The sequence below is a fragment of the Pseudorca crassidens genome, chromosome 19 (assembly GCF_039906515.1).
Source record: "Pseudorca crassidens isolate mPseCra1 chromosome 19, mPseCra1.hap1, whole genome shotgun sequence".
In the NCBI taxonomy this organism is placed as follows: Eukaryota; Metazoa; Chordata; class Mammalia; order Artiodactyla; family Delphinidae; genus Pseudorca; species Pseudorca crassidens.
Genome location: NC_090314.1, coordinates 12,302,208 through 12,329,111, shown reverse-complemented (window position 1 = coordinate 12,329,111; position 26,904 = coordinate 12,302,208). Strand labels below are relative to the sequence as shown.

At 48.3% G+C, this 26,904-nt stretch overlaps 4 protein-coding genes and 1 long non-coding RNA gene across 11 annotated transcripts; 2 read left to right on the top strand and 3 right to left on the bottom strand.

Moving 5' to 3' along the window:
* Positions 1-1,250: 1,250 nt before the first annotated feature.
* PSMB6 (proteasome 20S subunit beta 6) lies at positions 1,251-3,295 on the bottom strand. Of its 2 annotated transcripts, none has more exons than XM_067716972.1 (6): positions 3,137-3,295; positions 2,646-2,713; positions 2,186-2,317; positions 1,941-2,070; positions 1,595-1,739; positions 1,251-1,489 (listed from the first exon to the last, which is right to left on the bottom strand). In XM_067716972.1, the coding sequence occupies exons 1-6, from the start codon at positions 3,236-3,238 to the stop codon at positions 1,425-1,427; spliced, it is 642 nt and encodes a 213-aa protein (XP_067573073.1). In that variant the 5' UTR covers positions 3,239-3,295; the 3' UTR covers positions 1,251-1,424. The 2 variants fall into 2 exon arrangements, with proteins under 2 accessions (XP_067573073.1, XP_067573072.1); XM_067716971.1 differs by having other exon boundaries at positions 1,251-1,469.
* A 2-nt stretch (positions 3,296-3,297) lies between these two features.
* Positions 3,298-13,426, top strand: VMO1 (vitelline membrane outer layer 1 homolog). 5 transcript variants are annotated; one of them, XR_010937664.1, is made up of 4 exons: positions 3,299-3,595; positions 4,829-9,208; positions 12,686-12,801; positions 13,061-13,084. XR_010937664.1 is itself a non-coding variant. In XM_067716979.1 (4 exons), the coding sequence occupies exons 2-4, from the start codon at positions 12,422-12,424 to the stop codon at positions 13,356-13,358; spliced, it is 600 nt and encodes a 199-aa protein (XP_067573080.1). In that variant the 5' UTR covers positions 10,409-11,100; positions 11,137-12,421; the 3' UTR covers positions 13,359-13,426. The 5 variants fall into 5 exon arrangements, 2 of the variants coding, with proteins under 2 accessions (XP_067573080.1, XP_067573079.1); XM_067716979.1 differs by lacking the exons at positions 3,299-3,595; positions 4,829-9,208 and adding exons at positions 10,409-11,100; positions 11,137-12,607 and having other exon boundaries at positions 13,061-13,426; XR_010937665.1 differs by lacking the exon at positions 12,686-12,801 and having other exon boundaries at positions 3,298-3,494; positions 13,061-13,200.
* GLTPD2 (glycolipid transfer protein domain containing 2) lies at positions 8,481-10,377 on the bottom strand. Its single transcript, XM_067716963.1, has 4 exons — positions 10,246-10,377; positions 10,075-10,139; positions 9,652-9,818; positions 8,481-9,554 (listed from the first exon to the last, which is right to left on the bottom strand). The coding sequence occupies exons 1-4, from the start codon at positions 10,349-10,351 to the stop codon at positions 9,038-9,040; spliced, it is 855 nt and encodes a 284-aa protein (XP_067573064.1). The 5' UTR covers positions 10,352-10,377; the 3' UTR covers positions 8,481-9,037.
* A 739-nt stretch (positions 13,427-14,165) lies between the features above and the next one.
* Positions 14,166-20,707, bottom strand: TM4SF5 (transmembrane 4 L six family member 5). 2 transcript variants are annotated; one of them, XM_067716977.1, is made up of 5 exons: positions 20,383-20,622; positions 15,393-15,473; positions 14,876-15,012; positions 14,460-14,643; positions 14,230-14,385 (listed from the first exon to the last, which is right to left on the bottom strand). In XM_067716977.1, exons 1-5 carry the CDS (start codon positions 20,554-20,556, stop codon positions 14,371-14,373), a joined length of 591 nt encoding a protein of 196 aa, XP_067573078.1. In that variant the 5' UTR covers positions 20,557-20,622; the 3' UTR covers positions 14,230-14,370. The 2 variants fall into 2 exon arrangements, with proteins under 2 accessions (XP_067573077.1, XP_067573078.1); XM_067716976.1 differs by lacking the exon at positions 14,460-14,643 and having other exon boundaries at positions 14,166-14,385; positions 20,383-20,707.
* Positions 15,049-24,801, top strand: LOC137212882 (uncharacterized). Its single transcript, XR_010937679.1, has 2 exons — positions 15,049-15,552; positions 23,439-24,801. It is a non-coding gene; the product is annotated as an uncharacterized lncRNA (long non-coding RNA).
* The last annotated feature ends 2,103 nt before the right edge of the window (positions 24,802-26,904 follow it).

Below are 26,904 nucleotides of genomic sequence, written 5' to 3'. Positions count from 1 at the left end.
TGTGGTGAGAGCAGTTTGGAGCGGGTGCGGGGTAGGCAGGACAGCAGATGGGGCTAGGGAGCGTATTCGTTCAATGACTATCAAATGTCCACTCCCTGCCAGGCCATTGAAAATATATCAGTGAATCAAGCACAAGGAATTCTCTCTTCTCACTGAATCTGCTTTCTGGTAGGGGAGGCAGACAATAAATAAATAAGCATGGTAATAGGAGACAGCGGTAAGTACTGCTACGAAGAAAATTAAACAGGTAATGTGAGAGCAGGGTGGAGGAGGGTGGTTTCTTAAAATTCAAGTGGCCAGGAAAGGCCTTTCTGTTGAGGGATGGAGAGTTCTCAGGATTTTGGAGTACAAGGGAAAGAGGATTCAAAGATGCCTTGAGACAGGGAGGACCGGGAGAACAGGTTTTGCAGAAAATCAAAAGTTCCGCATTGGTTCTTTTGAGACACACATTTGGGGTGAGAGATCCTTCTTCACTTAATTCAGGACCTCACCAACTCCTTAGGAAGCCTCCTCTGTACCCCCCGAAATCCTCCAGGGTAGGATTATATTCTAGAACCAGGTTTTCAAATGTGGCTTCCACAGTTCCCTTATCCATAGACTGGAGAAATGTAGATTAGGGCAAGACTGTCGGTCACTGTCAATGAGCACTTGGCTGGAGTGGGGACCGTCTTGCAGGGCCAGAGCCAGCTCTGTTTCTCATCCGTGGGGCTGAAAGGTAACTTCCCATCACCTCCCCATGGGAATGGTGGCTTCTGGAGCCAACCCACAGCACTCCCAGTGGCCGCCCTCTCCCACTCAAGGTCAAACTTAAACTCCATGTGCACCAAGGTCCAACTTCCTCCCGAAAGCCAAAGAAGTCACACTGCTGCTTCTGACAAGATGAGGTGACAGAGGTGACTGTGAAGAGAGGGGACTGTGAACCTGGGTCAGACATGTGGAGTCCTTCTGACTTTAGGGCCAGTAGCCTCCCAGGAGGCAGGAGGCAGGCTGAGGGGAGGTGACTCCAGTCTCTCTCAGAATTCTGAGTTCCCCCTTAGGCTTAAACAGGGAGGGGAGTGGGTCATTTGTTGGGAGCCCCTACACCAACCACACTAGTGTCACAGAGACCTGGATATGGTAACGAAAGTGTGGGGCATGATGGCCTGGAGAAGGGTCCTCTCCAGCTCCCTCAGGGCAGTGGTTTATACAAACAGAAATGGGCCAGAGAAGTTCAGGCTTGAGGTTAAGAAAAGAACCCCAAAGCACACAGGTTCTCACTGACAAACTATTTATTGAATTTTGTCATCAGTATGGGATGTCTCTTGTTGTATCTTAGAATCCTAGGATTCAGGGATGTGGTAAAGTGGCAATGGTGAATTTGGGAATCTGGTCTCCCAAAAGTACCTGCCGCTCTACCCCTGATTCCGCAATGGCTGCCAGGCGGATCACTCCTCCGCTGGAGCCATCCCGCTCCATGGCCAAAGCGAGAGCTGTGGAGAAAAGAGGAAAGTTGGGATTGGAGTCAGATGCTGGGATCGTGGCAAGGAAAGAGGAATGCTGACCTGGCTCGAGTATGGGGGTTTATGCTCACAGACCCAGAAGCCGCAGTTCTCACCATTGGCAGTGAATTGCAGACATTCTTCCTTGGTCATGCCCTCCCGGTAGGTAGCATCGACATAGCCATAGATATAGGAACTCCCGGAGCCCCCGATGGCAAAGGACTGTCTTACCATCATACCCCCCATGGGTACCGAATACACCTGCCAGACGGAGGGAGGAGAAGAGTGTCACCATTTGTACCCTCCCCACAACACACATATGTTCGCCTGTCCACTGCGGAACTGGTATGTGAAAAGTTAATAGTAAGTGATGTAGAGACTGGAAAGAGAACTAGAAAATGCCTGCGGTGGGGAGAGAATGAAAGGCATGGTTCCAATGTTCTCGGGGTGGTGGTATCTGACCTGCCCCCCTTCTTGGGGGTCCCAGCCCGCAATGATGATTCCTGCCATCAGGTCTTCTCGGTATCGGTAACACATCTCCTTAAAGAGGCTGGCTGCCGTGTGTACCAGCGGAGGCTCATTCAGCTCGATGCTAGAGGGTGAAGGGAGTCATAGGGAAGGCAGTGTCAGGACCTGGAAGTCAGACTATTCCGCTCCTCAGGTCCCAACTCCTTTCAGATACTTGCTCCCCCAATGCCCACAAGTACCTGTGGAAACCAAGCTGATAAGTGACTGCGTCAGCTACTGCCTGGGTATCAGCTGCTGAGCCTGAGCGGCAGCAAAAAATACGGTCGTGAATAGGGGTCAGCTTGTCAGTCACTCGATTGGCGATGTACGACCTGCAGGATAGCAGAATAGTGAGGGAAGGACCCCACCTGTCTCCCACTTGCATCTTTTACCATCCACTCCCTCAACAGGAATTCCAGTATTTCCTGTTAGTTCTCATCTAAACTGAAGCAGGCTGGAGAACAAACTTTTGCAAGAAGTTCACCAAAAGGTGAAGAGAACTACGAAGCAGTAGAAGCTGGAACAAATCCTTATCTCCCGGGAGGGGCGAAACCTCCCTTCCCACAGTAGTCTATGGAGGGTAAGGATGGGCTGGCAGGCAAGGAAGGAAGGAAGGGAAAGACGGGAAGAAGACCTTTCACATATCTGTCCTGAGCTCACCCAGTGGTTGTTCTGGAGTCGGCTCCTAGAACCACGCCCCCTTCAAATTGCACGGCCATGATAGTGGTCTGGAGAAAGAGGAGAAAGGGGTGAGCCTGGGCCTCTCCATATTCTCCAGCATACACAAACCTTAATGATCCGTCTATCCAGTCCCTAGAGTATAAGAAAAGTCGTGCGCCACCAACACATCGTCAAATCTCATGGGGTTCTCAATAACCCGCAGAATACCAGAAATTCAATCTTCAAGTTCCCAAAGGCCCACCCTGACCTTAAGCTTTCGTCCTGCAAGATTCCAGAATTCCACGCTTCAGCCTACCTTCCACCTCCTCCCACACCACTCCTGCGTCCTTAGGATACCCTTCTCCTGCCTGACAGCATCACACAGACCACCTCTCTTCCCCGCCCCTCCAGTTCTCCCAACCCACTCCAGCCTTATCTTTCCATCGCTTCAATCCCTGTGCATATCTCGTGAACCCCGAGTCCTTCCTTACCCCTGTTGAGACTTCTCGGTTTTCCCAGTCGGGGGTAATGGCCTCAGGCCCCCAGGCTGGTGCTGGCCGCGCTCCCCGAGCAGCTACTAAGGTGGCCGCCATCTTCCTCCTCCGGTACGGCCACAAAGCAACTGTCGTAAAGCGCTCCGTCACCCTCTTTAGTCGTGCTCTGAGGCCTTCTGGGGGCGAAGCCGCGCCACGGTTGACGGCAGAAAGGAAAAGAAATGTGTAGTGAACCTTCTTTGCGACCGTGAGAGCTTGATGGCAGCGTGGGTGGCAAACAAAGAAACAAGAAACAAACAAAAAAACCCAAACAACAAACAGATCCAAACCGTCTGGAAAAACTACGTTCCTATCGGTATACGCGGGACTGATCGGAGTTGCGATTCAAAGAGGCTTCAGGATAGACTTGAGCGTCTCCGATTTAGAATGACCGCACTATGTTTTCGTTTTTCTTAGGTATATACTTAGGCGTATATACTAGGAGTGAAATTGTTAGGTCATTTAGTAAATTTTTGTTTAACATTTTAAGGAACTGACAGCTTTTCCACAGCAGCTGCCTCGTTTTACATCCTCACCAGCCATGAATGAGGATTCCGATTTCTCCACTTCCTAATTCTTGTGGTGCATTTTTAATTTTACCCATCCTAGTGGGTGTGAAGTGGTATCTTGTGGGGTTGTTGTTGTTGTTGTTGTTTTTGCTTTTCCCTGTGATGAGTGACATTGAACATATTTTCATGCGCTGATTGACCATTTGTATATCTTCTTTTGAAAAATACCTATTTAAGTCCTTTGCCTGTTTTAAAATTGGGTTCTCTCTTTATTGTTGAGTTATGCGGGTTTTTTTTTTCCCTTCACGAGTAAAGCATCAAACTTTTTCTTTTCTTTTTTTTTCTTTTGCCGCATCGCGCGGCTTGTGGGATCCTAGTTCCCCCACCAGGGACTAAACCCCGGGCCCCTGCAGTGAAAGCCCAGAATCCTAACCACTCGGTCACTAGGGAACTCCCAACATCAAACTTTTTAAAAAATTGAAGTATAGTTGATTTACAATATTGTGTTAGTTTCAGGTGTATAGCAAAGTGATTAACATATATATATATATTTCCCTTATAGGCTATTACAAGATATATGAGTATAGCTCCCTGTGCTATGCAGTAAATCATTGTTGTTTATCTATTTTATGTATAGTACTTTGCATCTGTTAATCCCATAATCCTAATTGTTCTTTTTATATTCTACATACTACACCTTTATCAGACATACAATTTGCAAATATTTTCTCCCATTCCATGGACTGTCTTCTCACTTTCTTTTCTTTTTTTTAAAGTTAATTAATTTATTTATTTTCAGCTGCATTGGGTTTTCATTGCTGCGTATGGGCTTTTTCTTAGTTGCAGCTTAGTTGCTCCGCGACATGTGGGATCTTCCATGTGGGATCTTCCCAGACCAGGGCTCAAACCTGTGTCCCCTGCATTGGCAGGCAGATTCTTAATCACTGCACCACCAGGGAAGCCCCAGATTTTGTATTTATTCTTGAGTCAGGTTTGGTAGTGTGTGTCTTTTTAGGAATTTGTTCATTTCATTTAGGTTATCTACTTTATTGGCCTACAGTTGTTTACAGTATTTCCTTATAATACTTTTTATTTCTGTAAGATCGTTAGTAATGTTTCCTCTTTTTTTTTTTTTTTTCAGGATCTCAGTTCCTGACCAGGGATTGAACCCGGGCCACAGAAGTGAAAGCCTGGAATCCTAACCACTAGGCCATCAGGGAACACCCGCTCTTTCTTTCTTCTTTTTTTTTTTTTTAATTAATTTATTTATTGGCTGTGTTGGGTCTTTGTTGCTGTGCGCGGGCTTTCTCTAGTTGTGGCGAGCGGGGGCTACTCTTCGTTGTGGTGTGCAGGCTTCTCATTGCAGCGGCTTTTGTTTGTTGCGGAGCACAGGCTCTAGACACGCAGGCTGCAGTAGTCGTGGCATGCAGGCTCAGTAGTTGTGGCTTGCAGGCTCTACAGCGCAGGCTCAGTAGTTGTGGCACTCAGGCCTAGTTGATCAGCGGCATGTGGGATCTTCCTGGACCAGGGCTCGAACCTGTGTCCCCTGCATTGGCTGGCGGATTCTTAACCACTGCGCTACCAGAGAAGTCCCTCATTTTTTTTTTTTAATACTCTTTTGTATTTTCTTCTATAAACTCTTTTTTTTTTTGGCTGCATTGGGTCTTCATTGCTGCGTGCGTGCTTTCTCTAGTTGTGGCGAGCAGGGGCTACTCTTCGTTGTGGTGTGCGGGCTTCTCATTGCGATGGCTTCTCTTGTTGTGGAGCACAGGCTCTAGGCACACAGGCTTCAGTAGTGGCAGCACACAGGCTCAGTAGTTGTGGCTCACAGGCTCTAGAGTGCAGGCTCAGTAGTTGTGGTGCATGGGCTTAGTTGCTCCACAGCATCCCCTCTTTCATTTTTGATTTTAGTAATTTGAGTCTTCTCTCTCTTTTTCTTGGTCAGTCTAGCTAAAGGTTCGTCAATCTTAGTGGTCTTTTCAAAGAGCCAACTTTTGTTTTAGTTGATTCTATTGTTTTTCTGTTTTCTATTTCATTTGTTTACACCCTAATCTTTATTATTTCCTTCCTTCTGCTTTCTTTAGATTTAGTTTGCTCTCCTTTTTCTTTTCTTTTCTTTTTTCTTTTCAGCTGTGACACGTGGCTTGCAGGATCTTAGTTCCCCAAGCAAGGACTGAACCCAGGCCCCATGCAGTGGAAGCGGGGAGTCCTAACCACTGGACTGCCAGGGAATTCCCTGCTTTTCTTTTTCTAGTTTATTAAGGTAGAAGGTTAAGCTGTTGATTTGAGATCTTTCTTCATTTTTAATATAGGCATTCATAGCTACACGTTTCCTTCTGAGCACTGCTTATGCTGTATCCCAAGTTTTGGTATGTTTTGTTTTCATTTTCACTAACCTCAAAATATTTTCCCTGTGATTTCTTCTTTGACCCAGTGGTTGGTTAGGAAAATTCACATACTTGTGAATTTTCTAAATTCCCTTTTGCTATTGATTTCTAATTTCACTCCAGTTTAGTTGGAGAATATTTTGTGAGTTCAACCTTTTTAAATTAATTGAGACCTTTTTGTGGCCTACCCTATGGTCCATCCTGGAGAATGTTGCATGTGCGCTTGAGAAGAATGTGTATTTTGCTGTTACTGTGTGGAGTAGTCCTCCTATGAACCTGCCATACTATTTCTACATACTGCAGCTGGAGCTGGTGGTTTTTTTTTTTTTTAAGTATTTATTTATTTGCCACGTAGGGTCTTAGTTGTGTCACGCAGGATCTTTCGTTGTGGTGCGTGGTCTTCTCTCTAATTGTGGTGTGCAGGCTCCAGAATGCACGGATTCCAGAGCACAGGGGCTCATTAGTTGTGGTGGGTGGGCTCTGTAGTTGCAGCACTTGGGTTTAGTTGCCCCGCGGCATGTGGGATCTTAGTTCACTGACCAGGGATTGAACCAGCGTCCCCTGCATTGCAAGATGGATTCTTAACCACTGGACTACCAGAGAATCCCTGGAGCTGGTGTTTTGAATTGAAAATATGATCCAGACAATCCCCCACTTAAAATTAACTCTCAAGATAAAGTCCTGTCTCTGTAACATAGTTTATAAGGCCCTTCATGTACTCACTCCTGCCCACCTGTCTGGAATCACATCTCTTATTTACTTCTAAATTTTTTATTGTAATAAAATATAAATAACATAAAATTTAGCATTTTAACCATTTTTGGTGTACAATGCAGTAGCATGAAGTACATTTACTTTGTTGTGCAATCGCCTCTTTTCTTTTTGACACACTTGTCTCCAGCCATCTGAACTATTTTTAGTGCTCATACATTCATTCAACAAAAGCTGTTGAATGTCTACTGGGTGCCAGGCACAGTTTGAGGCACTGGAAGTACATCAGGGAACAAAGTAGACAGAAATTCCTAGCCCCATGGAACTTACATGTATTAAGGGAGACAAAAAAGTAAGTGCAATATACAGCATGTTAAATAGTGAATCATATTAAGAAGAAAAAGCAAAGAAGGGAGATAGGAAGATGTGTGTGTGTGTGTGTGTGTGTGTGTGTGTGTGTGTTGAAATTTTAGAATAATCAGGGAAGGTCTCACTGGAGAGACATTTAAATAAAGACCAGAAGGAAGGAGGGAAGTCATTTGTATATTTTGGGGAAAAGCATTCTGGACAGAGGGAAGATCAAGTGCAAAGTCATGAGGCATGATCATGCCTGACATACTGAATGAATATTGACGAGGTCAGTTTGGCTAGTGCAATCAGATCACATAGGGCCTTTGAGAAGCTTTTCATCATTCTCAACTGAAAATATGATCTAGAAAATTTCCTGCAATAGGAAGCCATTGGAAAGTTTTGAGCAGGGAAGTGACACGATATGCTTTATATTTTAAAGATCACTTTGGCTGCTCTATTGAAAATACACTGTAGGGACGCAAAGTATGGAAGAGAGAAACAATTAGGAGGCTATTGCAATAATCCAGGTGATAGATGAAGTTGACTTGACAAGGTTGGTAGCAGTGGAGATAGTGAGAAATAGATTCTGACTGCTTGGAGGTGGGTACGATGAAAGAGAAACCAAAGAGTCAGGATGACTGCAAGGATTTTGGCTTAAGGACTTGGAAGAATGGAATTGTCGTTTGCTGAGCTAGCGAGGACTGTGGAGTATTTTGGGAGGAGAGAATATTGGAAGCTCAGTTTCGGACTTGTTAAGTTTGCTATCTCTAGTTGAAATCCAAGTGGAGATGTGGAATAAGGAAGTGATATATAGTATTCTGGAGTCCAGGGGAAAGTGGGTTGGAGTTATAATTTGGGAATTATCAGTGTGTAACTTTACTATTGTGGGAGTGGAGTCATTTAATAAACATACATTATTGAGCTGAGCACCTGCTTGGTGTGAGGCAAGACGCACAGGTTTTAGCCTTGGGTAGTTGACAGGAAAGGGTGTCATTTATTGAGATAGGAAACACAAGAAGAGGTGCAGTTCTGGGAGGAGGTGACTGGATTCGTGTTGGATGTGTTGCATTTGTGGTGTCTGTGGAGGTGTCCGGGAAAGAGTTTGCTTTATGGGGGCTGCAGCTCAGGGGACACGTCTGGTCTGGAGACTTGGCACGTAGTTGGCAACTGAAGCTGTAGGAGTGGTTGACATAGGCCAGGGGTAGCATGAGTCTCTCGGCGGCCGGAAACAGGGATGACACATCTTCCCACATCTATTTTTTCCTGTTTCCCTTAAGCGCCTGCTGTCATCACACAAAACGCCCTAAATCGACGGCTACCAAAGAATACTTTTTTTAAAATAAATTTATTTATTTATTTATTTATTTATTTATTTTAGGCTGCGTTGGGTCTTCGTTGCTGTGCACGGGCTTTTCTCTACTTGCGGCGAGCAGGGGCTACTCTTCCTTGCCGTGCAGGCTTCTCACTGCGGTGGTTTCTCTTGTTGCCGAGCAAGGGCTCTAGGCCTGTGGGCTCAGTACTTGTGGTTCGCTGCTCTAGAGCACAGGCTTAGTAGTTGTGGCTCACGGGCTTAGTTGCTCCGCTGCATGTGGGATCTTTCGGACCAGGGCTCAAACCCGGGTCCCCTGCATTGGCAGGCGAATTCTCAACCACTGCCACCAGGGAAGTCCCAAAGAATACTTTTTATTCCCCACAGCTCCTCCCTTCTCCCGGAGATTGCGGATAGAGGCAGGGTCTAAAAAACCCACCCCTATCAAGGTGAGCCTCCGGGGTGGTGACGTCACCAAGGAAGCGGGGTATATGGAGACCACGCCCCCGGCACCGGGAGGCGGGGCCAAGGGCTCAACCTGGAGCTGCACCGACCCCTCCCCAGGGCGCTTCCTTCCTCCGGCCAGTAGGCGTCAGGCCAGCTCGAGCAGGCCGCCGTCGGCCAACAAGCCCTGAGTACGGTTGTAGACGTCCTCTAGGGTGCCCGCGGCCCGGACCAGCGCGTTCCGCGCCTCCGCCTCTTTGGAACCCGGACACGCCAGCTCGAGCAAGCGGCCGCGACTCGGGAAGGCGAGGAATGCGAGGTGAGCGGCCTGACGGACGAACCAGGGGTGGTGCGGAGCCAGGGCAGTGCCGTAGGCGTCGCTGCACTGAGCGCCAGCGTCCGGGCCTCCGAGCATCCCGGTAGCCACCCGGTGGAGGCAGAGCTGGGACCAGCGTAGCGCACGGTGCAGCAAGAGCATCGTCATTGAGCCCGGGCACCCGGCCGAGAGTCGTGGGGCGATCCCGGGCCGCTCCCACGCCACCATGGTCGCCAGCGACGTGTAGTGCGCGGCCTCTGGGCCGTGCACCAGAGCCTCGAGGGCTGTCACTTTGGCGGAGGCCTCGCTTGTGGCGAAGGCGAAGATGGAGCCGAGGGGAATTAGGAACCTGTGTGTGATGGTGGGAAGGGTAGGAAGGTTTGAGAGAGGGCGATGGAGCCACAAAGAGGCGGGGACTGGATGGGGTTGGGGGAGAGACCACTCACCGGACTAGCTCCCTCCATCCTGCCAGGTACTGCGACAACTCCACATCCCTTTCCGGGTTCAGACTGGCGCGGAACGGCCTCATCATGCGGCCCAGCATCCCCTGAGGGCCCAGACACTGAGGCTCTTCCCGTTCCGGGGCCTCCAAGGGTCCCGACTGTTGCCGGACCTGGGGGTGAGATAGGAGGGGAACGGAGTGGGAGCAGAAGCCCTAGCTTGCTGGGTTCGCCAAGCAGCCCAGTTGGGCTCTGAAGAAATTATTCCTAAAATCTAGATGGTGTCCCTCTTGCTGTATTCTCAGCTTCTGACGGGAGAAGGGAGAGGAGGAGGAGGGCCTGCCCTTCATCGGATCCTCAGCCTGGTGCACTTCCCCCTGCTCAGGGTCCTACCTGGAGCTCCCAGTCCCAGCCCTTCCGGGAGCATACCTGGAAAGGAGGCGGTTCCCTGGCAATGCAGGACTGGGCCCCAGATCTGCAGCCTGAGAGGGCACCTGAGGGAAGTGAAACAGAACAACGAGGGCTTGAGGAGAGACCTTAGGTCTCAAGGGCCTGGATTCCCCGGTTCCTCCCAGAGCAGGTGAGGGAAGGGGTACTCACGGAGGCTCCGAGCCCAGAGATAAACAAGCAGTAGTGTGAAGACAGCAAGAGGAATCGCACTGCGCAAGCAGCGCCGAGGGACCGGCTGAGGCAGTGCGACCCGCATGGCTGCTGCAGGGACCACCGCCCCCTCACCAGCCCCTCGCCAGGCCTTGTCCCTTCGCCTCCAGGAGGGGAGAGAAGCCGCAGTGCCTGAGGCGCAAAGGGTTAATAATTAACCTACTAAGTCCCTCTCCCCTGTGCCCTTTGCCCCAGAGGGCAGCATCTGAGGAGAGAGGGAATCAATGAAGAGGATTTGGGGGATTCGGTAGCAGTGACACGTCGCTACATTTCCCTTCCCTGTAAGGCCAGGTTGTAGTAAGAGGAGGGCTGGTTATTGTCAGGAGAGGCTGAGGTCAGAACCAGTTCCCCCACTGAGCAATGGTGGACCCTAAGTTGACTCTGGGCCTGAGTTCCCTCCACTGTACATTGAGGATAATATGTTCTTTTGCAGGCTTCATGTGAGGATTAACTGATATCGTATGTGCAAACACTGTAAATGGAAAAGCTTACTACAGCTGCTCCATAAATCTTACCTTTTAAGTTCAAGCATGGGGCACCTGGGATTCAGAGAACACCCTCTTCTAAATTCTCTATCCTGTCCCCAGGGGACCTTATCTTATTATTATTTTTTATTTTATAAATTTATTTATTTTTTGGTGGCGTTGGGTCTTCGTTGCTGCGCGCGGGCTTTCTCTCGTTGCGGTGAGCCGGTGCTACTCTTTGTTGCGGTGCGCGGGCTTCTCATTGTGGTGGCTTCTCTTGTTGTGGAGCACAGGCTCTAGGCGCGCGGGCTACAGTAGTTGTGGCACGAGGGCTCAGCAGTTGTGGCTCGCGGGCTCTAGAGCGCAGGCTCAGTAGTTGTGGCGCACGGGCTTAGTTGCTCCGCGGCATGTGGGATCTTCCCGGACCAGGGCTCGAACCCGTGTCCCCTGCATTGGCAGGCGGATTCTCAACCACTGTGCCACCAGGGAAGCCCAGGGGACCTTATCTTAATCTGGATGCCTGAGGTCTCAATTATATAGTTTAGGCTGTCACCTTTTACATTTTTGTAGTTTACTTTTTTTAATCTCCAAATTGATTCCTCAATCATTCATCAAACCAACCTTTATTAACTACCTCCACATGCCAGGCCCTGTACTAGGCCCCATGAAGACAAATGTGCCTTCACAGAGCTCAGGGTCCATTGGAGAATTTATCATCTGTCTCTCCCACTGGAATGTGAGCTCTGATGAAGACAGGGGCCTTTTCTTGGTGGCTGCTCTATTTAGCATTTAGAATATTGCCTGGGCCCAAACACATTATTTCTAAATAAGTAATATTGAATAGACAAAGGAATGTGTTGTATGAAGGGCAGGCAAATCAGGGGTGGTACTCCCCACAACAATTTTTTGTTTTTAATTAGGAGTCCCCCTGGTGGTCACAGGGGGAAAAACATGGAGGGAAAGGCTACAGGAAGCGATGAAAGAAATAGCGTCGTCTCCTGTTCTCAGTTCCCTGTCCATAAACTTTTTAAAACTGTTCCTGTCTCTGTGTACATTTTCTTTTGAGGGGAAGGAATGTCCCAGATTCTCAAGGATTCGGGGCCCCAATCACTCACAAGATGCTTCCCAGCTCCCACAGTTCATGGATTCTTGCCCTGTCTCACTTCGATGCTCCCTCACATCCTGGAGTTCCCTGGGGTCCCTGTCCAGTGGGATTCTGGAACCATCACTTCCATCCCTAGCCGTGGGTTCCCCATTTCCTAGTGCTGGAATGTTCCCTGGCTTGCTGACTGTGACCTTAGGCAAGTCGCTTGCAATTTCGCAGCCCTAGTTCCCTCACTGGCAGAATAGGAATGGTAATTCTCACCTCCTAAAATTGTTGTGTGGATTAAATAAAACATGCCAGCAAAACGCTAACCACGATTCGTGGCCTATAGTCTGTAAACGTTCGGTAGGTTGGTGGTTATTTAAAGCCTCCTCCTCTGGCGCTGGGAGCGTCAGTCTCCCTGAGCTGAGAAACAAGTTTGTAGGCTTCCGGAACGGATTAGTTTTGAGTGTCACTTAATCCAGGTGGCCCTTCCGCAGTCGGAGCCCTCTTAGGGCAAAGGTGGTATACACCTGCACAAAGGGCCTGGGCTCACAGAGGCTGCGGGATGGAGCGGGGCGCGGGAGCCAAGCTGCTTCTGCTGCTGTGGGCGACGTGCTTCGGGCGTGCAAGAGCAGATGTGTCCAGCGGCTACACATTGGTCATCGAGGTGACCAACGGGGGGCCCTGGGGCGACTGGGCCTGGCCAGAGATGTGTCCTGACAGATTCTTCGCCAGCGGGTTCTCACTCAAGGTAGGGGCTCAGGCCTAGGTCTCGGTGGGGACCCCAAGCAGAGGATGGCAGTCTTCTGACTCGTCCTCCGCCGCCCAGGTGGAGCCCCCCCAAGGCATTACTGGCGACGACACGGCTCTGAACGGAATCCGGCTGCACTGCGCACGCGGGAATGCGGAGCTCAACACGCACGTGGTGGAGTCCCAGTCTGGAAGGTGGGGGGCAGGGGCCGAGGATCCCCTAGGGTCGGTGTATGCCCCTTACTCTCCATTACACGCATCCCCTACCGATAGGCAGGTTCCTCCAGCGCTGTGGGGAGGTTTAGACCTGGGAAGCGGGTGGGAGACTCCCAGCTCCGCACCTCGGTGGAGGTCAGGTGACTGGAGCACCTGACTGGGAAGCCCCGAGGCCTGGGTCCGGCTGGAGGTGGGTGAGGGCGCCCGCGGAGACCGCGCGTCTCTGCTTTCCTCGCAGGTGGGGCGCGTGGAGTGAGCCGCTGTGGTGTCCCGGCGGCGGCTTCCTGGTGGCTTTCTCGCTTCGCGTGGAGGCACCCGTGACCCCCGGGGACAACACGGCTGCGAACAACGTGCGCTTCCGCTGCTCCGACAGCACGGAGCTGCAGGGGCCCGGTCTGTCCTGGGGAGACTTTGGAAACTGGAGTGAGCCTTGCCCTAAAGGAGTGTGCGGCTTGCAGACCAAGATCGAGCGGCCTGGAGGCCTCCGCGATGACACCGCTGTTAACGACGCGCGCTTTTTCTGCTGCCGCAGTTGACACCATCGCCGCCCTCTCCCAGCCCAAGCCTAGTCCCACCTCCGCTATTAAAGCTTCTCTGTCTTGGCTTTGGTCTCTCTTGTTTTAGGGGTGGGAAACTGCGTAGCCCCATCTTCCTCCTAACCTAGCATTGGGCCAGGCCCAATTAGGATTTGGTTTCAGGAGTCCATGGCAAGCTACTGAAAGTTACCGACCCATAGTTCAGAAAAGACACACTTAAACACAATTTTGCGTACAAGTTAAGGAAGTCCCTGCCTTTCTGTGAGCCTCTGCAGACACATCGTCCCCATTAAGAGACCAGGTTGTTTCCTTTCTGAACCACCAGTGACCCCAGATCAAGAAATTTCTACCAAATTAGGAGGTGACAATGCTATATCGTGTTAAGGTTTCATTTTCTAGAACTTAGGAGGCTAAGATGTCTTTTCCATAGTTTTCCTCCCTGCTGCGCCAAAACTCAAACAGTGGCTTTTCTGTATACTGAGTCCCATTGAGGGTCTTCGTCCTTGCTGCCCTCTCTGCCTGGAATCCCCCAACTGTCCAGATGGTTAGCCCATCCACCAGATTTCAGCTCCAATTTCTCTTTCTTGGACTTTATCTTATTAAAAAAGTCCATCCATCAGTCAATATCTATCCCACTACCTCCGTGGTTTTTTTTTCTCCGTGTTTTTAAAAAGTGCTTATCACCAATTAAAATAATCTATTGCCTCTTTTAAAAATTGCCCATCTTCTACCCCTGGAATGTTAAATTCTTTAAGAGCACAGAACTTGCCTGTCTTGTTTACACAGTATTTCCAGTGCACTAATAGTTCAATAACTATTTATTAAGGAAATAACAAGCGGGGTGCAAGGGTCCCAAACACGAGAGCCCCAAGCCACGGTGTATATGGAGACCTTCGGACACTCCTTGTAAAGGGCACAATCTGAGACGCGGAAGAGAGCTCTAAATAGTTTATTCCAGGGCGGGGGCGGGCCAGGCGGGTGTCCAGGAGCGACGGACCAGGTCCGTGGAGCCTCAGTGAGGGGCGCCCTGCGGAAAAAAAGTGAGGACTTAGTCATGTAGCAAATAGATTTCCTCGACAGCTCCATCCCACACAGTCCCACCTCCTTCTTCCGACAATCGCCGCAGAAGACACCAATGGACGCGTTCACCAGCTGCACCCCACACAGCAAAATCTCCAGGCACGAGGCGGCCACCAGCAGCGAGAAGAGTGTCACGTTCCAATAGACCACACGTGGCGGCTCCGCGCACGAGCTCCACTGAGTGCGGTTGAGCAGATAGGAGCCTCTGCGGGCGAGGCAGGGTCACGTGAGAGAAGGAGGTCACGAGGAGCGCGCCCCCCTCGGGGCTCCCCGCCCCGCGCAGGCGCCGAGGGGGATATGCAAAGGACTCGTTCGGCCCACGTGGAGGAAGCTGTCTCGAAGCCGAATCCCACCTAGGTTTCTCGGTCCACGTGGGAAAGGCAGGTGGGCAGTAGCAGAGAATGGGGGCGGGGGCGCGAATACAGGCTGAGCCTTACGCGGTGTGTTGGAAGTGGTAGTCCCAGGAGCCGTGCATTAAGCATCGCGGTCCAATTCGGAGCCCGGCTCCTGATACCGAGAGGCAGTAGATGGCACCAAGCATCCCGAACGCCGAGCAGAAGACCGATCGCAGCATCTGGATACAGAGTGCGAGGAGAGGTGAGTTGGGCCGTCCCCGCCCCACTCGTGGGCAAAGCGCGCCTAGCTCCCCCCGCCCCCCCTTTGTTACCGAGCTCTAGCCAGTCTCGTTAAAAATACATTTCCCGTCAAACTCCAGGGCTTGGAGTTCGGCTAATTCTAAGAGCCACTGGCCGCGGAGGTTCATGGGGATTGTAGTTCCCTCCGGTCAGGCCCACTGAAGCCTAAGATGTGCGGGTGCGAGGGAGCGGTAAGATGGAGCCTAGGACTCTGCAGAGGACCTCGTGAAGCTGGGAATTCTGTGGAGGCGTTTAGGTGTGATTCTTCGAAGACAGATTCAAAGACGTATGCTGAGTGCCGTCTTAATTTGCATCTTACCCTGCAGCGATTCCCACAGCAGCCTGCACCACAACAGCCTTTGCCCCCTGCCCGGACGGCGGAAATTCCTGGACACAGTACCTGTGGGATCAGAGTCGATGTGATAGCGAGTCATCCAGGTCCCCAACTTGGATCAGCACTTACCCCGTATTGTGACGAGGTAAGCTTCCTGTGATGCCTTCAGCCATTTGGATTATAGGGAGATCTTATCTCTACTTCTCCTGGAGCACTGTGGGGCTCTGCTTTAAATTTATCTATATTTATGTGCCTACTTATCTCTGTCCAGATTGTAGCCTCCAGGAGGATAGGGCGCAATATCATTATATCCCCCATAAATCTCAGCATACAGTAGGTGCCCAACTGAATGGGAGTCAGGAGTCCTGGGTTTAATGCCAACCTTGTGCTCACTTCACACTCCGTGAATTGATTCATCTCTCTGGGTCTCAGTTTTGTCCTCTGTAAAATGGGCTGTTCTCAGGATTTAATGAAATAACAGGTTGCCTTGATGTCAAGACTTGCTCAGAGTAAATGGTCAATAACTATAGAGTCCCTCAGCGGCAGGAAGGAATAGTGGTGTTGGAATGCCTGGTGAACTGGGGTTATGATGGAGGGTGGAGGAGCATGTAAGACTCTGATGGGAAGAGTAGGAGTCCCCAAGATACAGCCTTGATCCTCTTTGTCTTTCTTTCTCCCGTGGCCCTCCTCAGAGAGCCCATCCCCTTCCAGGGCATCAGCTGCTTCCTCTAACAATTGTTGTCTCCTAAATTGATGCCTCCAAATTCAAATCTAACTGCCTGAAGGGTATGTTCGTTTGAATGTCTTGGTTTTAGCTTAAGTTCATCCAGCCTCATACTAATCTCACAATTTGTTCCCCCCAATTCATCTCCCTTTGGCTTTCTTGTTTCCATCAGTGGAAATATCCTGCAGGTCACCCCAGCCTAAAAACTTGAATCCTTCACACCTAGCCAGACCTCAAGTCTTTGGGAGTTTTCCTTCAGTGGCTCTTGAATCTGTCAGTCCTTTTTTCTTCCCCATGGTCAATCCCCAATCACCTCCCATGAGAAGGATGTGCTCAGCCTCCCTACTAGATTTTTGTATCTCTTGCCCTGTGCCAACTCACATTCCATACTACATTGCTACCGCCAGATTAAACTTAGCTTTCAACTGGTCTTTTCCCGATCCAATCCTTTAGGGTCTCCTCAAAGAGTAGCCTATCAAGACTGAACTCCAGGAAGGCGTTCAAGGCGTCTCACTTTTGGCTCCAGCCTTAACTTTGTTGCACCAGACCAGGTTCTTTGCCTGTCTTCCCATCTCTGGAATTCCACAGCTCTCTGGATCTGTGCCTCCCTGTCTTCCTTGTCTGGCACACACCAACAAGGTGGCATTTTGATCTTCTCCAAAGGAGGGGCTGAGAGTTTTAGTTCCATTATATCATCCACAGCAACCTTACAGAAACACCTGCAGAGTTGAATGAACTTTCCACCAGACACTCTTCCCTCTTCCATGTCTCATGGCAGGTCTAGGGCCAATGCTGGCCCCCTTGCTTAGCCTTTCTGTTTACATCACTTACTCAGAAGCTCCTGGATCCAAAGACACCTGGAATTTGGATTTACCAATTTCAAACGACCTCTCTGTTTGTGTTTTTTTTAATATAAATTTATTTATTTATATTTGGCTGTGTTGGGTCTTTGTTCCTGCGCACAGGGTTTCTCTAGTTGCCACGAGTGGGGGCTACTCTTTGTTGAGGTGTGCGGGCTTCTTACTGCGGTGGCTTCTCTTGTTGTGGAGCACGGGCTCTAGGCACGTGGGCTTCAGTACTTGCAGCACACGGGCTCAGTAGTTGTGGCTCACGGGCTCTAGAGCACAGGCTCAGTAGTTGTAGCGCACAGGGCTTAGTTGTTCTGCAGCATGTGGGATCTTCCCAGACCAGGGATCGAACCCTGCATTGTGTCCCCTGCATTGGCAGGCAGATTCTTAACCACTGTGCCACCAGCGAAGCCCTGTTTGTGATTTTTAAAAAAATATTTACTTATTTATTTGGCTGCACCAGATCTTAGTTGCAGCATGCAGGATCTTTAGTTGCAGCATGTGGGATCTTAGTTCCCCGACCAGGGATGGAACCCGGGCCCCCTGCATTGGGAGCACGGAGTCTTAGCCACTGGACCACCAGGGAAGTCCCTGATCTTTACTTTGCTAGCCAAAGTGTTTCCTTTTGTTGTCTGAACTCGTCTGTCTTGCTCTCTGCTATCTCGTCTCATTGAAAAGAGAAGGGTAATTGAAAAGGCAGGAGGAAGCACTGAGTTTATAGCTCGAGTCTGTTTAATTTTCTCCATCTCCATGGCCACTGGCCTCATCTAAGCCACTATCATCTCCCCTGGACAACTGTAGTGACCTCAGTCTGGTCTTTCTGCACACAGTGCTGACCTCCTACTGTTTACTCACCACCCAGCAGCCAGCCATATCCAGCGGGATATGGAGCAACTAGAACTCTCATCCTTTGCTGGTGGGAATACAATTGGCATAAGTACTTCAGACAACTCTTTGGTAATATCTGTTAGCACTGAACATTTGCATACCTTAAGAATCAGCAGTTTTACTCCTAGGTATCTATCCAACAGAAATGCAAACGTACATTCACCTAAAGACATTTACAGGAATGTTTATAGAGCATTATTTAGAGTAAACCCGAGTTGGGAACTATCCAAATGTCCATCAACAGTAGAATGTTTAAATAAATTGTAGTAATACTTACACAATGGAAATAATTGTGTAAATATTAGAAATAGTAAACTACAGCACTGTGTAACAATATGGATGAAACTTACAAACATAATGTTGACCTCGAAAAACCAGAACAAAAGTGTCCACTCTGTATGATTCCATTTATATAAAGTGCTAACCAGACAAAACTAACCTCTGGGATAGAAGTCAGGATAGTGAGGCCCTTGTTGGTGTGGGGTAGGGCCTGGTGGGAGGCATGTCTGGGGTTCTTGTAATGACCCACATCTTGATCTGAGTGCCCAGAACATGGGTGTGTTCCCTTTATAAAAATTCACTGAGCTATATATTAAGGATCTGGGCATTTGTCTGTATGACTTTCTAAAAAGGTAAAAAGTCCTTCAATAGTTTTCTGTGCACTTATAATAAAATTCAAATTCCTCACTGTGCCTTTCAAGGGTGTAGGTGCTCTGGCCTCTGCCCTCCTCCGATTGGCAGCCTCTCCAGCCCTGAGATGTGCAGGCCTATTCCTGCCTTACACTTTGTACTCACCTGTCTGTCATGCTGATTCCTTCTTTTTGTCTTTTGGGTCTCAGTTCAGAAGTCACCTCATCAAGGCCTTCCTTGAAAATGCTATAAAAAGTGCCCCCCCCCCCGCCCCCGCCACCTTGCCTCAGGAGCTCTTTACACAGCATCCTGCTTTGTTTTCTTGATGGTCCCTACTTTTATCTGAGATCATCTCACTCGTCTGTTTACTTTGTTCATTCGCTATTAATCCAGTGCCTGTTAATCCAGGCCTAGGCGCCTGGCACACAGCAGCCAATGAAACAGGCAGCCCTTCCTCCTGTGGGGCATACATTTTTGCTTCCTTGATACTGTGTGTCTCTCCAGCAGAAACACCTGCTTCAGGGAGTGCAGGGCCCTCGCCTGTGTCCCTGTGGTATAGCAGTAACTGTGAATACACTTGAGAACCTTCTCCAGGGTGGCTGAGAGCATGGAGGCCGGAGGGAAGCTGGGAATGAGCATATTGGGGGGGCATCCTTGGGGGGTCTCCTCAGAAGCAGGCAAGTAAGATCGTGGGGAGGTGGTGGTAGTTTGGGTTGGAGGAGGGGTGTGATGTGACAGCGGCGGAGAGGGTGGGGTTGGGAGGAGTGTGACGTCTCAGAGAGGGTTGAGGTCAGAGGTATGGCATGGAGTCCAACAGCCATAAATCCATGGGTGGGGGAAGTAGGAGGAAAGACCTGGATGGGTAAGAGGGGATTGTTGGGTAAAGGAGAAGAGGTGTCCCCATTAGCTAACAGACTTGTGGCCAGTGAAAGAGACAAAGGTGAGGCATCCCCCTGAGAATTTCATCAGTCAGCCATCCTGAGAAGTGGGGAACCGTGCCGGGTAGATCTTTTATCTTCATGCCATAAAGATGTTAAATCGCTTGACCTTCCAAAAAGTTCCCCTAGGGACTTCCCTGGCGGTCCAGCGGTTAAGCCAGTGGGCACGGTTTCAGTCCCTTGTGGGGGAACCAAGAACTTGCATGCCACGCGGTGCACAAACAAACAAAACAACAAAAAAGTTCCCTGAGTGGGGAGGGGGGTGGCGAATGGGGGTTAGAAAGTCCAGGAAGTCTGTGTCTCCCCTTCCCCAACTTCTCCTGACAGATCCTAGTCTCCAGGAAGCCACGGGGACCCCTTCTCCACCATACTGACCCGAGTTCTGAGTTTGTCCTTAGTGCCCAGCGCACAGTGGGCATCCAGAAACCTGGGTGGAGAGTGAAGGGACATGGAAATGGGGGAAGTGACACCGAGTTGATAGGTAGAAAGACTGATGTGCGACATCGCTCCCTGGCTCCAGATACTGTCACTGTAAACCACACCCGCACCAAGCCCATTATTGTCTTAACCTGATAACCTCCCATGGAACCAGCTGTTCCTTCTGCCTCAACCCCTGTAATGAGGTGTTTCCAGCATCTGCGCAGCAGTGGGGATGGCGAGGGGCTGGTAGGACATACTCCCTACCCAGGAGGGAAGAGTTTCGAGCAGTAAGGCTCCTTCCTTCTCATCCCCCTCAGACATTCAGCTCAGGACCCTGGGGCTGAGAACCTCCCCTACAGAGTGCTCAGTGTTTGGGGGCAGCCTGGGCAGGCTCCGGTTCCCCCCCAAGCTACCGCCATCCCTTCCCGGGCAGCCATCCTTTTCCCTCACTCCCTCTCCCTCCTGTTCAGGACCCCGGAGAGTGGCACCCAGCCCCCTGGCCCGTGTGCCCTGGCCAGCCCTCTCACCATCAGGCCCCCGCCGATGAAGCCAGCCATGAGCCAGACTTGCAAGCTGAGGTGGTCCTTGGTCCAGGTGATCTGACCGTTGGGCACTAGCAGGAGGGCGTTGGCCACAATGCAGATCAGGGAGAGGGGGATGAGGGAGAGCCCCACGAAGCGGGCGCACTTTCCCGTGCACATGCTGAGGCTGTTGGAAAGGACAGGCAGCAATTGAAAGTGAGCCCGAGGTTCCCCGGTCCAGAGGGAAAAACAAGCCCGGAGCAAAGGTCGAGGAGGAGGTGTGGTGAAGCTGGCAGTAGCTGATGATAAGGGACAGAGGCAGGAGACACGGGGCCGCAGCAGAGACGCAGGCAAATGGGGAGGATGTGGTGGAGGAGGTGGGGGAGCTTGACACACAGAGGACGTTGCCTGGGCTCAGTGTGTTTCCTCTTTTTCTGCACACACCTCTCCACAGAACCTCGGTCTGCTCCTTACCTGCTTTGTGACTTAGCCAAGCCCCTTAATGTCTCTGTCTCAGTTGCCTCATCTCCACAAAGGGTATACAGCCAAGGTATGCCCTCGGCTCGCGGGCAGGTGGTGAGGATTAAATGGGTTAGGGAGTTCCCTGGCGGTCCAGTGAATAGGACTCAGCACCCCTCACTGCCTGTGGCCTGGGTTCGATCCCTGGTTGGGGAACTAAGATCCTGCAAGCCGCGTGGGGTGGCCAAAAAAAAAAAAAAAAAAAAGAGTCAAGGTGAGGGTGAGAAACATTTTGTAACCGAGGACACACTAAGCCAGTGTATGATGCCCTATTAGTCCCATAGGGAGAGTTCCTCCTGGAAAGAAACTAAAGATGGTGGTGGAGGTTCATTATCCTTTTGTTTCTTCTTGTTTATTGAACCATCTTCCAGTTGAGACCACCACTGAGGTCTCATTGATTAAAGCATCCATCCCCCTGGCCTCCATGTTTGATTCAGCAGTGGCCACGTGGTCCAAGCCAGTCCCATGGGAACCAACTTCTGGTTCTTGTTGGCAATCTGAGGTCAAAGAATTCCTGTTTTTGTTGCGCTGCTGCAGTTGCTGGTGGCATATCGTCACCTGCCTGCTGGAGAGTGAAGAAAATCCAGAGGAAAGACCAGTCAGGAGATGGAGAGAGACTAAGTCCCCCCCCGCGCCCCCCTCCCCCCACTTTTGGGATCTTAGTTCCCTGACCAGGAATTGAAGCTGGGCCCTTGGCAGTGGAAGCGCAGAGTCCTAACCACTGGACTGCTAAGGAATTCACAAGACTAAGCCTTGATGACATCATTTGAACGTGTAGATCCAGCTATGCCTGAAGCCTTATCAGTCCTTGGAAACTTTTGATTATGTGAACCAGTTTGAGTTGTGTTTCTGTCAACTGCAGGGTAAAGAGTCTTTTTTTGTTGTTTTTTTTAAACCTCCCTCTGTTTTGAGCTGCACACAACAGCATTTTTTTTTCACATCTTTATTGGAGTATAAATGCTTTACAATGTTGTGTTCGTTTATGCTGTACAACAAAGTGAATCAGCTATATGTATACATATATCCCCACTATCCCCATATCCCCTCCCTCCCACCCTCCCTATCCCACCCCTCTAGGTCATCACAAAGCATGGAGCTGATCTCCTTATGCTTCCCACTAGCCATCCATTTTACATTTGGTAGTGTATATATGTCAATGCTACTCTCACTTCATCCCAGCTTCCCCTTCCCCCACCCTGTGCCCTCAAGTCCGTTCTCTACATCTGCATCTTTTTTCCTGCCCTGCCACTAGGTTCATCAGTACCGCTTTGTAAAATTCCATATATATGCATTAGCATACGGTATTTGTTTTTCTCTTTCTGACTTACTTCACTCTGTATGACAGACTCTAGGTCCATCCACCTCACTACAAATAACTCAATTTCGTTCCTTTTTATGGCTGAGTAATATTCCATTGTATATATGTGCCACATCTTCTTTATCCATTCATCTGTCGATGGACATTTAGGTTGCTTCAAAGTCCTAGTTATTGTAAATAGTGCTGCAATGAATATTGTGGTACATGTAGCTTTTTGAATTATGGTTTCTCAGGGTATATGCCCAGTAGTGGGATTGCTGGGTCATATGGTAGTTCTATTTTTAGTTTTTTAAGGAACCTTGATACTGTTCTCCATAGTGGCTGTATCAATTTACATTCCCACCAACAGTGCAGGAGGGTTCCCTTTCCTCCACACCCTTTCCAGCATTTATTGTTTCTAGATTTTTTGATGATGGCCATTCTGACCAGTGTGAGGTGATACCTCATTGTGGTTTTGATTTGCATTTCTCTAATGATTAGTGATGTTGACCATCTTTTCATGTATTTGTTGCCCATATGTATGTCTTCTTTGGAGAAATGTCAATTTAGGTCTTCTGCCCATTTTTGGATTGGGTTGTTTGTTTTTGTGGTATCGAGCTACGTGAGCTGCTTGTATATTTTGGAGATTAATCCTTTGTCAGTTGCTTCATTTGAAAATATTTTCTCCCATTCTGAGGGTTCTCTTTTCGTCTTGTTTATGGTTTCCTTTGCTGTGCAGAAGCTTTTAAGTTTCATTAGGTCCCATTTGTTTATTTTTGTTTATTTTTGTTTTTATTTCCCTTACTCTAGGAGGCGGGTCAAAAAGGATCTTGCTGTGATTTATGTCATAGAGTCTTCTGCCTATGTTTTCGTCTAAGAGTTTTATAGTGTCTGCCCTGACATTTAGGTCTTTAATCCATTTTGAGTTTATTTTTGTGTATGGTGTTAGGGTGTGTTCTAATTTCATCCTTTTACACGTATCTGTCCATTTTTCCCAGCACCACCTATTGAAGAGGCTGTCTTTTCTCCATTGTATATTCTTGCCTCCTTTGTCAAAGATAAGGTGACCAGATGTGTGTGGGTTTATCTCTGGGCTTTCTATCCTGATCCATTGATGTATATTTCTGTTTTTGTGCCAGTACCATTGGTTTCATTCAACCAATGTTGAGTGAAACCAATGTATGAGTGAAATAAATGCTGATATTTGTAGGCCCCTAAGACTTCGTGGGATTTTTTTGTTCCACAGCAATAGCTGACTGACACAGACCCCATTATCTAAGCCACAGCTGATGGATCCAAGAAGGAGTAGCCAACCCAAAAGCAGACATGAAACCAGAGACCTGTGTGGTTGCTTGAGGTAAGAACTCTGCCCAACAGAGAGAGGTACCCTTACTGAATGATGACTGATCAATGAATTGGATCTTCATTCTTGGGAAAGTTGACTGAAGACAACCTGAGAGTCATCAGAGGGAAGGATGGCCCTAACCTGAGAGTCATCAGAGGGAACTGAGAGAAGTATGAAAGCAGGGAGTGAGCAAAAGCCACAAGGCAACTGAATCCATAAATAAGCAGAAGCCATAGGAAGAGAATTGTGTAGAGAACAGGTATTCAGAAACAGTGCAGGAGAAAGAAGCACAAGCCCTGGGGAGTAGAGGTGGGGAACCTGGGTCCGAGGTGAGGCAGAGGACGTGTGGTTCTGCTGAGTCGCCAGAAGTGACGTTGAACCACTAGAGCGGCTGTGACGCTCATGTCGCGGGTCTTCCCACTTAAGCCTGGAGCGGGGATTCAGCCGTTGTCCTGATGGACAGGGAGTAGGGCCAAGAGAAGCCGCATATTCACTACAAGTTCATCAGTCATGAGTCTGAGAGATGGTTCTGCTTTTCAGGGTAAATAAAGAGAAAAAAAGAAAAGTTGTGTGTGTGGGGTGGTGTGTATTCATTTCTATTACATTTTGTACAACTCCGTATGCACGGAATAATAATGTTAAAAACATTATAGGGATTCTGAAAAACTTTATCAAAACAAGAGAAAGGGCACATCGTCCTGAAGACTGAAAGAAAGAAACAGAACTCTTGAGAAATATTTACTGTAGGATTTGGAAGGAATTTTCAGGAAGGGTTTCACTAGAAGGAGGAGTAGAGTTCTTTAAGGAACGAAAGACTGAGATGAAAAGGCACCAGTGCGTGTTTGGGAAAGAAGGAGAATTGCATGGAAACTCAAAAAATGCACAAAGAGAGCTAAAGTCCACGTGAGAAGCACTAAAGAACAGAACTGAAAGTGGGGCAAAGCGGGAGAGGGTAACAGAGGACAAACTTGAATAAGATGCACAGGAAAAGGACCAAAAGATTAGAAAAAAAGGACCAGCGATTAAAACAGCACAAGGGAAGATAAGGAAACCAGCTGCTCCCAAAGATAAGAACAGAGCTGGTGGGAGTGATGTCACAGGTGACAAATCTGTACTGGGAGAAGGCTTCCCCAGGGCGCGGCTCCACTTGAGTTAGTGGGCTGGAGGGCGTACTGTATCCCAGGTGAAGTATTAAAAATGAACTGAAAAAAAAAAAAATGAACTGAACCCAGATCCATCCTGACTAAATATGTGAGTTAAAGAATACAGCTCAGCAAAGTTAAAAGGCTTCCTAGAAAGGAACAAAAGTCGGTCTTGAGACATCTCTGTAACACTAAATGCCCAGAGGACAAAGGAGCAATGTCTGTAGTCATGACACAAGCTATGAGTCAGTTATTGTATGTGTATGCAAGTTTCCTCTTGCGTGTGAAGGGCAAGAGAACTGCATTTCTGAGAGAACTGCATTTCTGAGAATGTTTGGGTTTGGAAATACCACTATGTCTCCTTCTTCTCCTTTTTTTTTTTTTTTTTAAGATATTTTAACTCACCAAGAGATGAAGTGAAATAAAAACTCCCAAAATGGGGAAGTCTTGGTATGACGTACATAATTTTTGTTTTGTTTTGTTTTTTTGGTACGCGGGCCTCTCACTGTTGTGGCCTCTCCCGTTGCGGAGCACAGGCTCCGGACGCGCAGGCTTAGCGGCCATGGCTCACGGGCCCAGCTGCTCCGCAGCATGTGGTATCCTCCCGGACCGGGGCACGAACCCGTGTCCCCTGCATCGGCAGACAGACTCTCAACTACTGCGCCACCAGGGAAGCCCCTGTATATAATTTTTATAAACCCAGTTATGACACTGAATATGTTTCAAAAAATCCTTTTAAAGAGAAAATATATAGTATAAATTCTAAAAATTATATTAACAAAAGTAAAGATGTCAATCATTTATTGCTGACCATGACTAGAGTCCATTTTAAGGAAACATATCAGGACACAGAAACTCAACTCTACTGAAACAAAAAGAGCATTTATTGGTTCAGGTAATTAAAATGTCCAAAGGCAGAACCAACTTCTGTGCGTGATCCATGAAAGAAATAATTGATAAGCTGAACTTCATTGATTTTAATTAAATAATTTTTACTAATTGTAATTTTTATTTTTTGACCACACCGCATGGCATGTGGGATCCTAGTTCCTTGACCAGGGATCAAACCCATGCCCCCTGCAGTAGAAGCATGAACTCTTAACCACTGGACCGCCAGGGAAGTCCTGGACTTCATTGAAATTAAAAACTTCTGCTCTGTGAAAGACACTGTCAAGAGAATAAGAAGACACGTTGCAGATTGGGAGAAAATATTTGTAAAAGACATATCTGATAAAGGATTGTTATTCAAAACATACAAAGAACTCTTAAAACTGAACAAAAAGAAAAAAGAGCCACCTGATATAAAAATTGGGCAAAAGACTTGAATAGACACCTCATCAAAGAAGGTATATAAACGGTAAATAAACACATGAAAAGATGCTCAACATCATATGTCATTTCCCTACAATAATGAGATACCACGACACACCTATTAGAATGGCCAAAATTCAAAACACTGACAACATCAAATGCTGATGAAGACGTGGAGCAGCAGGAATTCTCATTCATTGCTAGTGGGGATGCAAAATGATACAGGCACTTTGGAAGAAAGTTCGGCAGTGTCATAAAACTAAACATACTTTTACCATAAGACCTAGGACTCATGCTTCTAGGTATTTACCCAAATGATTTGAAAAACTTACGTCCCCACAAAAACCTGCACATGGATGTTTATAGCAGCTTTATTCGTGATTGCCAAAACTTGGAAGCAACCAAGATGTCCTTCAGTAGGTGAATGGCTAAATCAACTGTGGTACATCCAGACAATAGAATATTGTTCAACATTAAAAGAAATAAGCTCTCAAGTCATGAAAAACATAGAGGAAACTTAAATACATATTTCTAAGTGAAAGGACCAATCTGAAAAGGCTACACACTATGTGATTCCAACTATATGACATTCTGGAAAAGGCAAAACTCTGGAGACAGTAAAAAGGTCAGTGGTTGCCAAGGGTTGGGGGATGGGGAGAGATGAGTAGGCAGAGCTCAGAGGGTTTTTAGGACTGTGAAATTATCCTATATGATACTATAATGGTGGATCCATATCATTATACGTTTGTCAAAACCCGTAGAATGTACAACACCAAGAGTGAACCCTATATAAACAACGTTGTTTTCTAAAAATTAATTAATTTATTTAAACTATGGACTTCGGGTGGTAATGATATGTCAGTGTAGCTTCATTGATTGTTACCAGTGTACCACTTTGATGGGGGATGTTGATA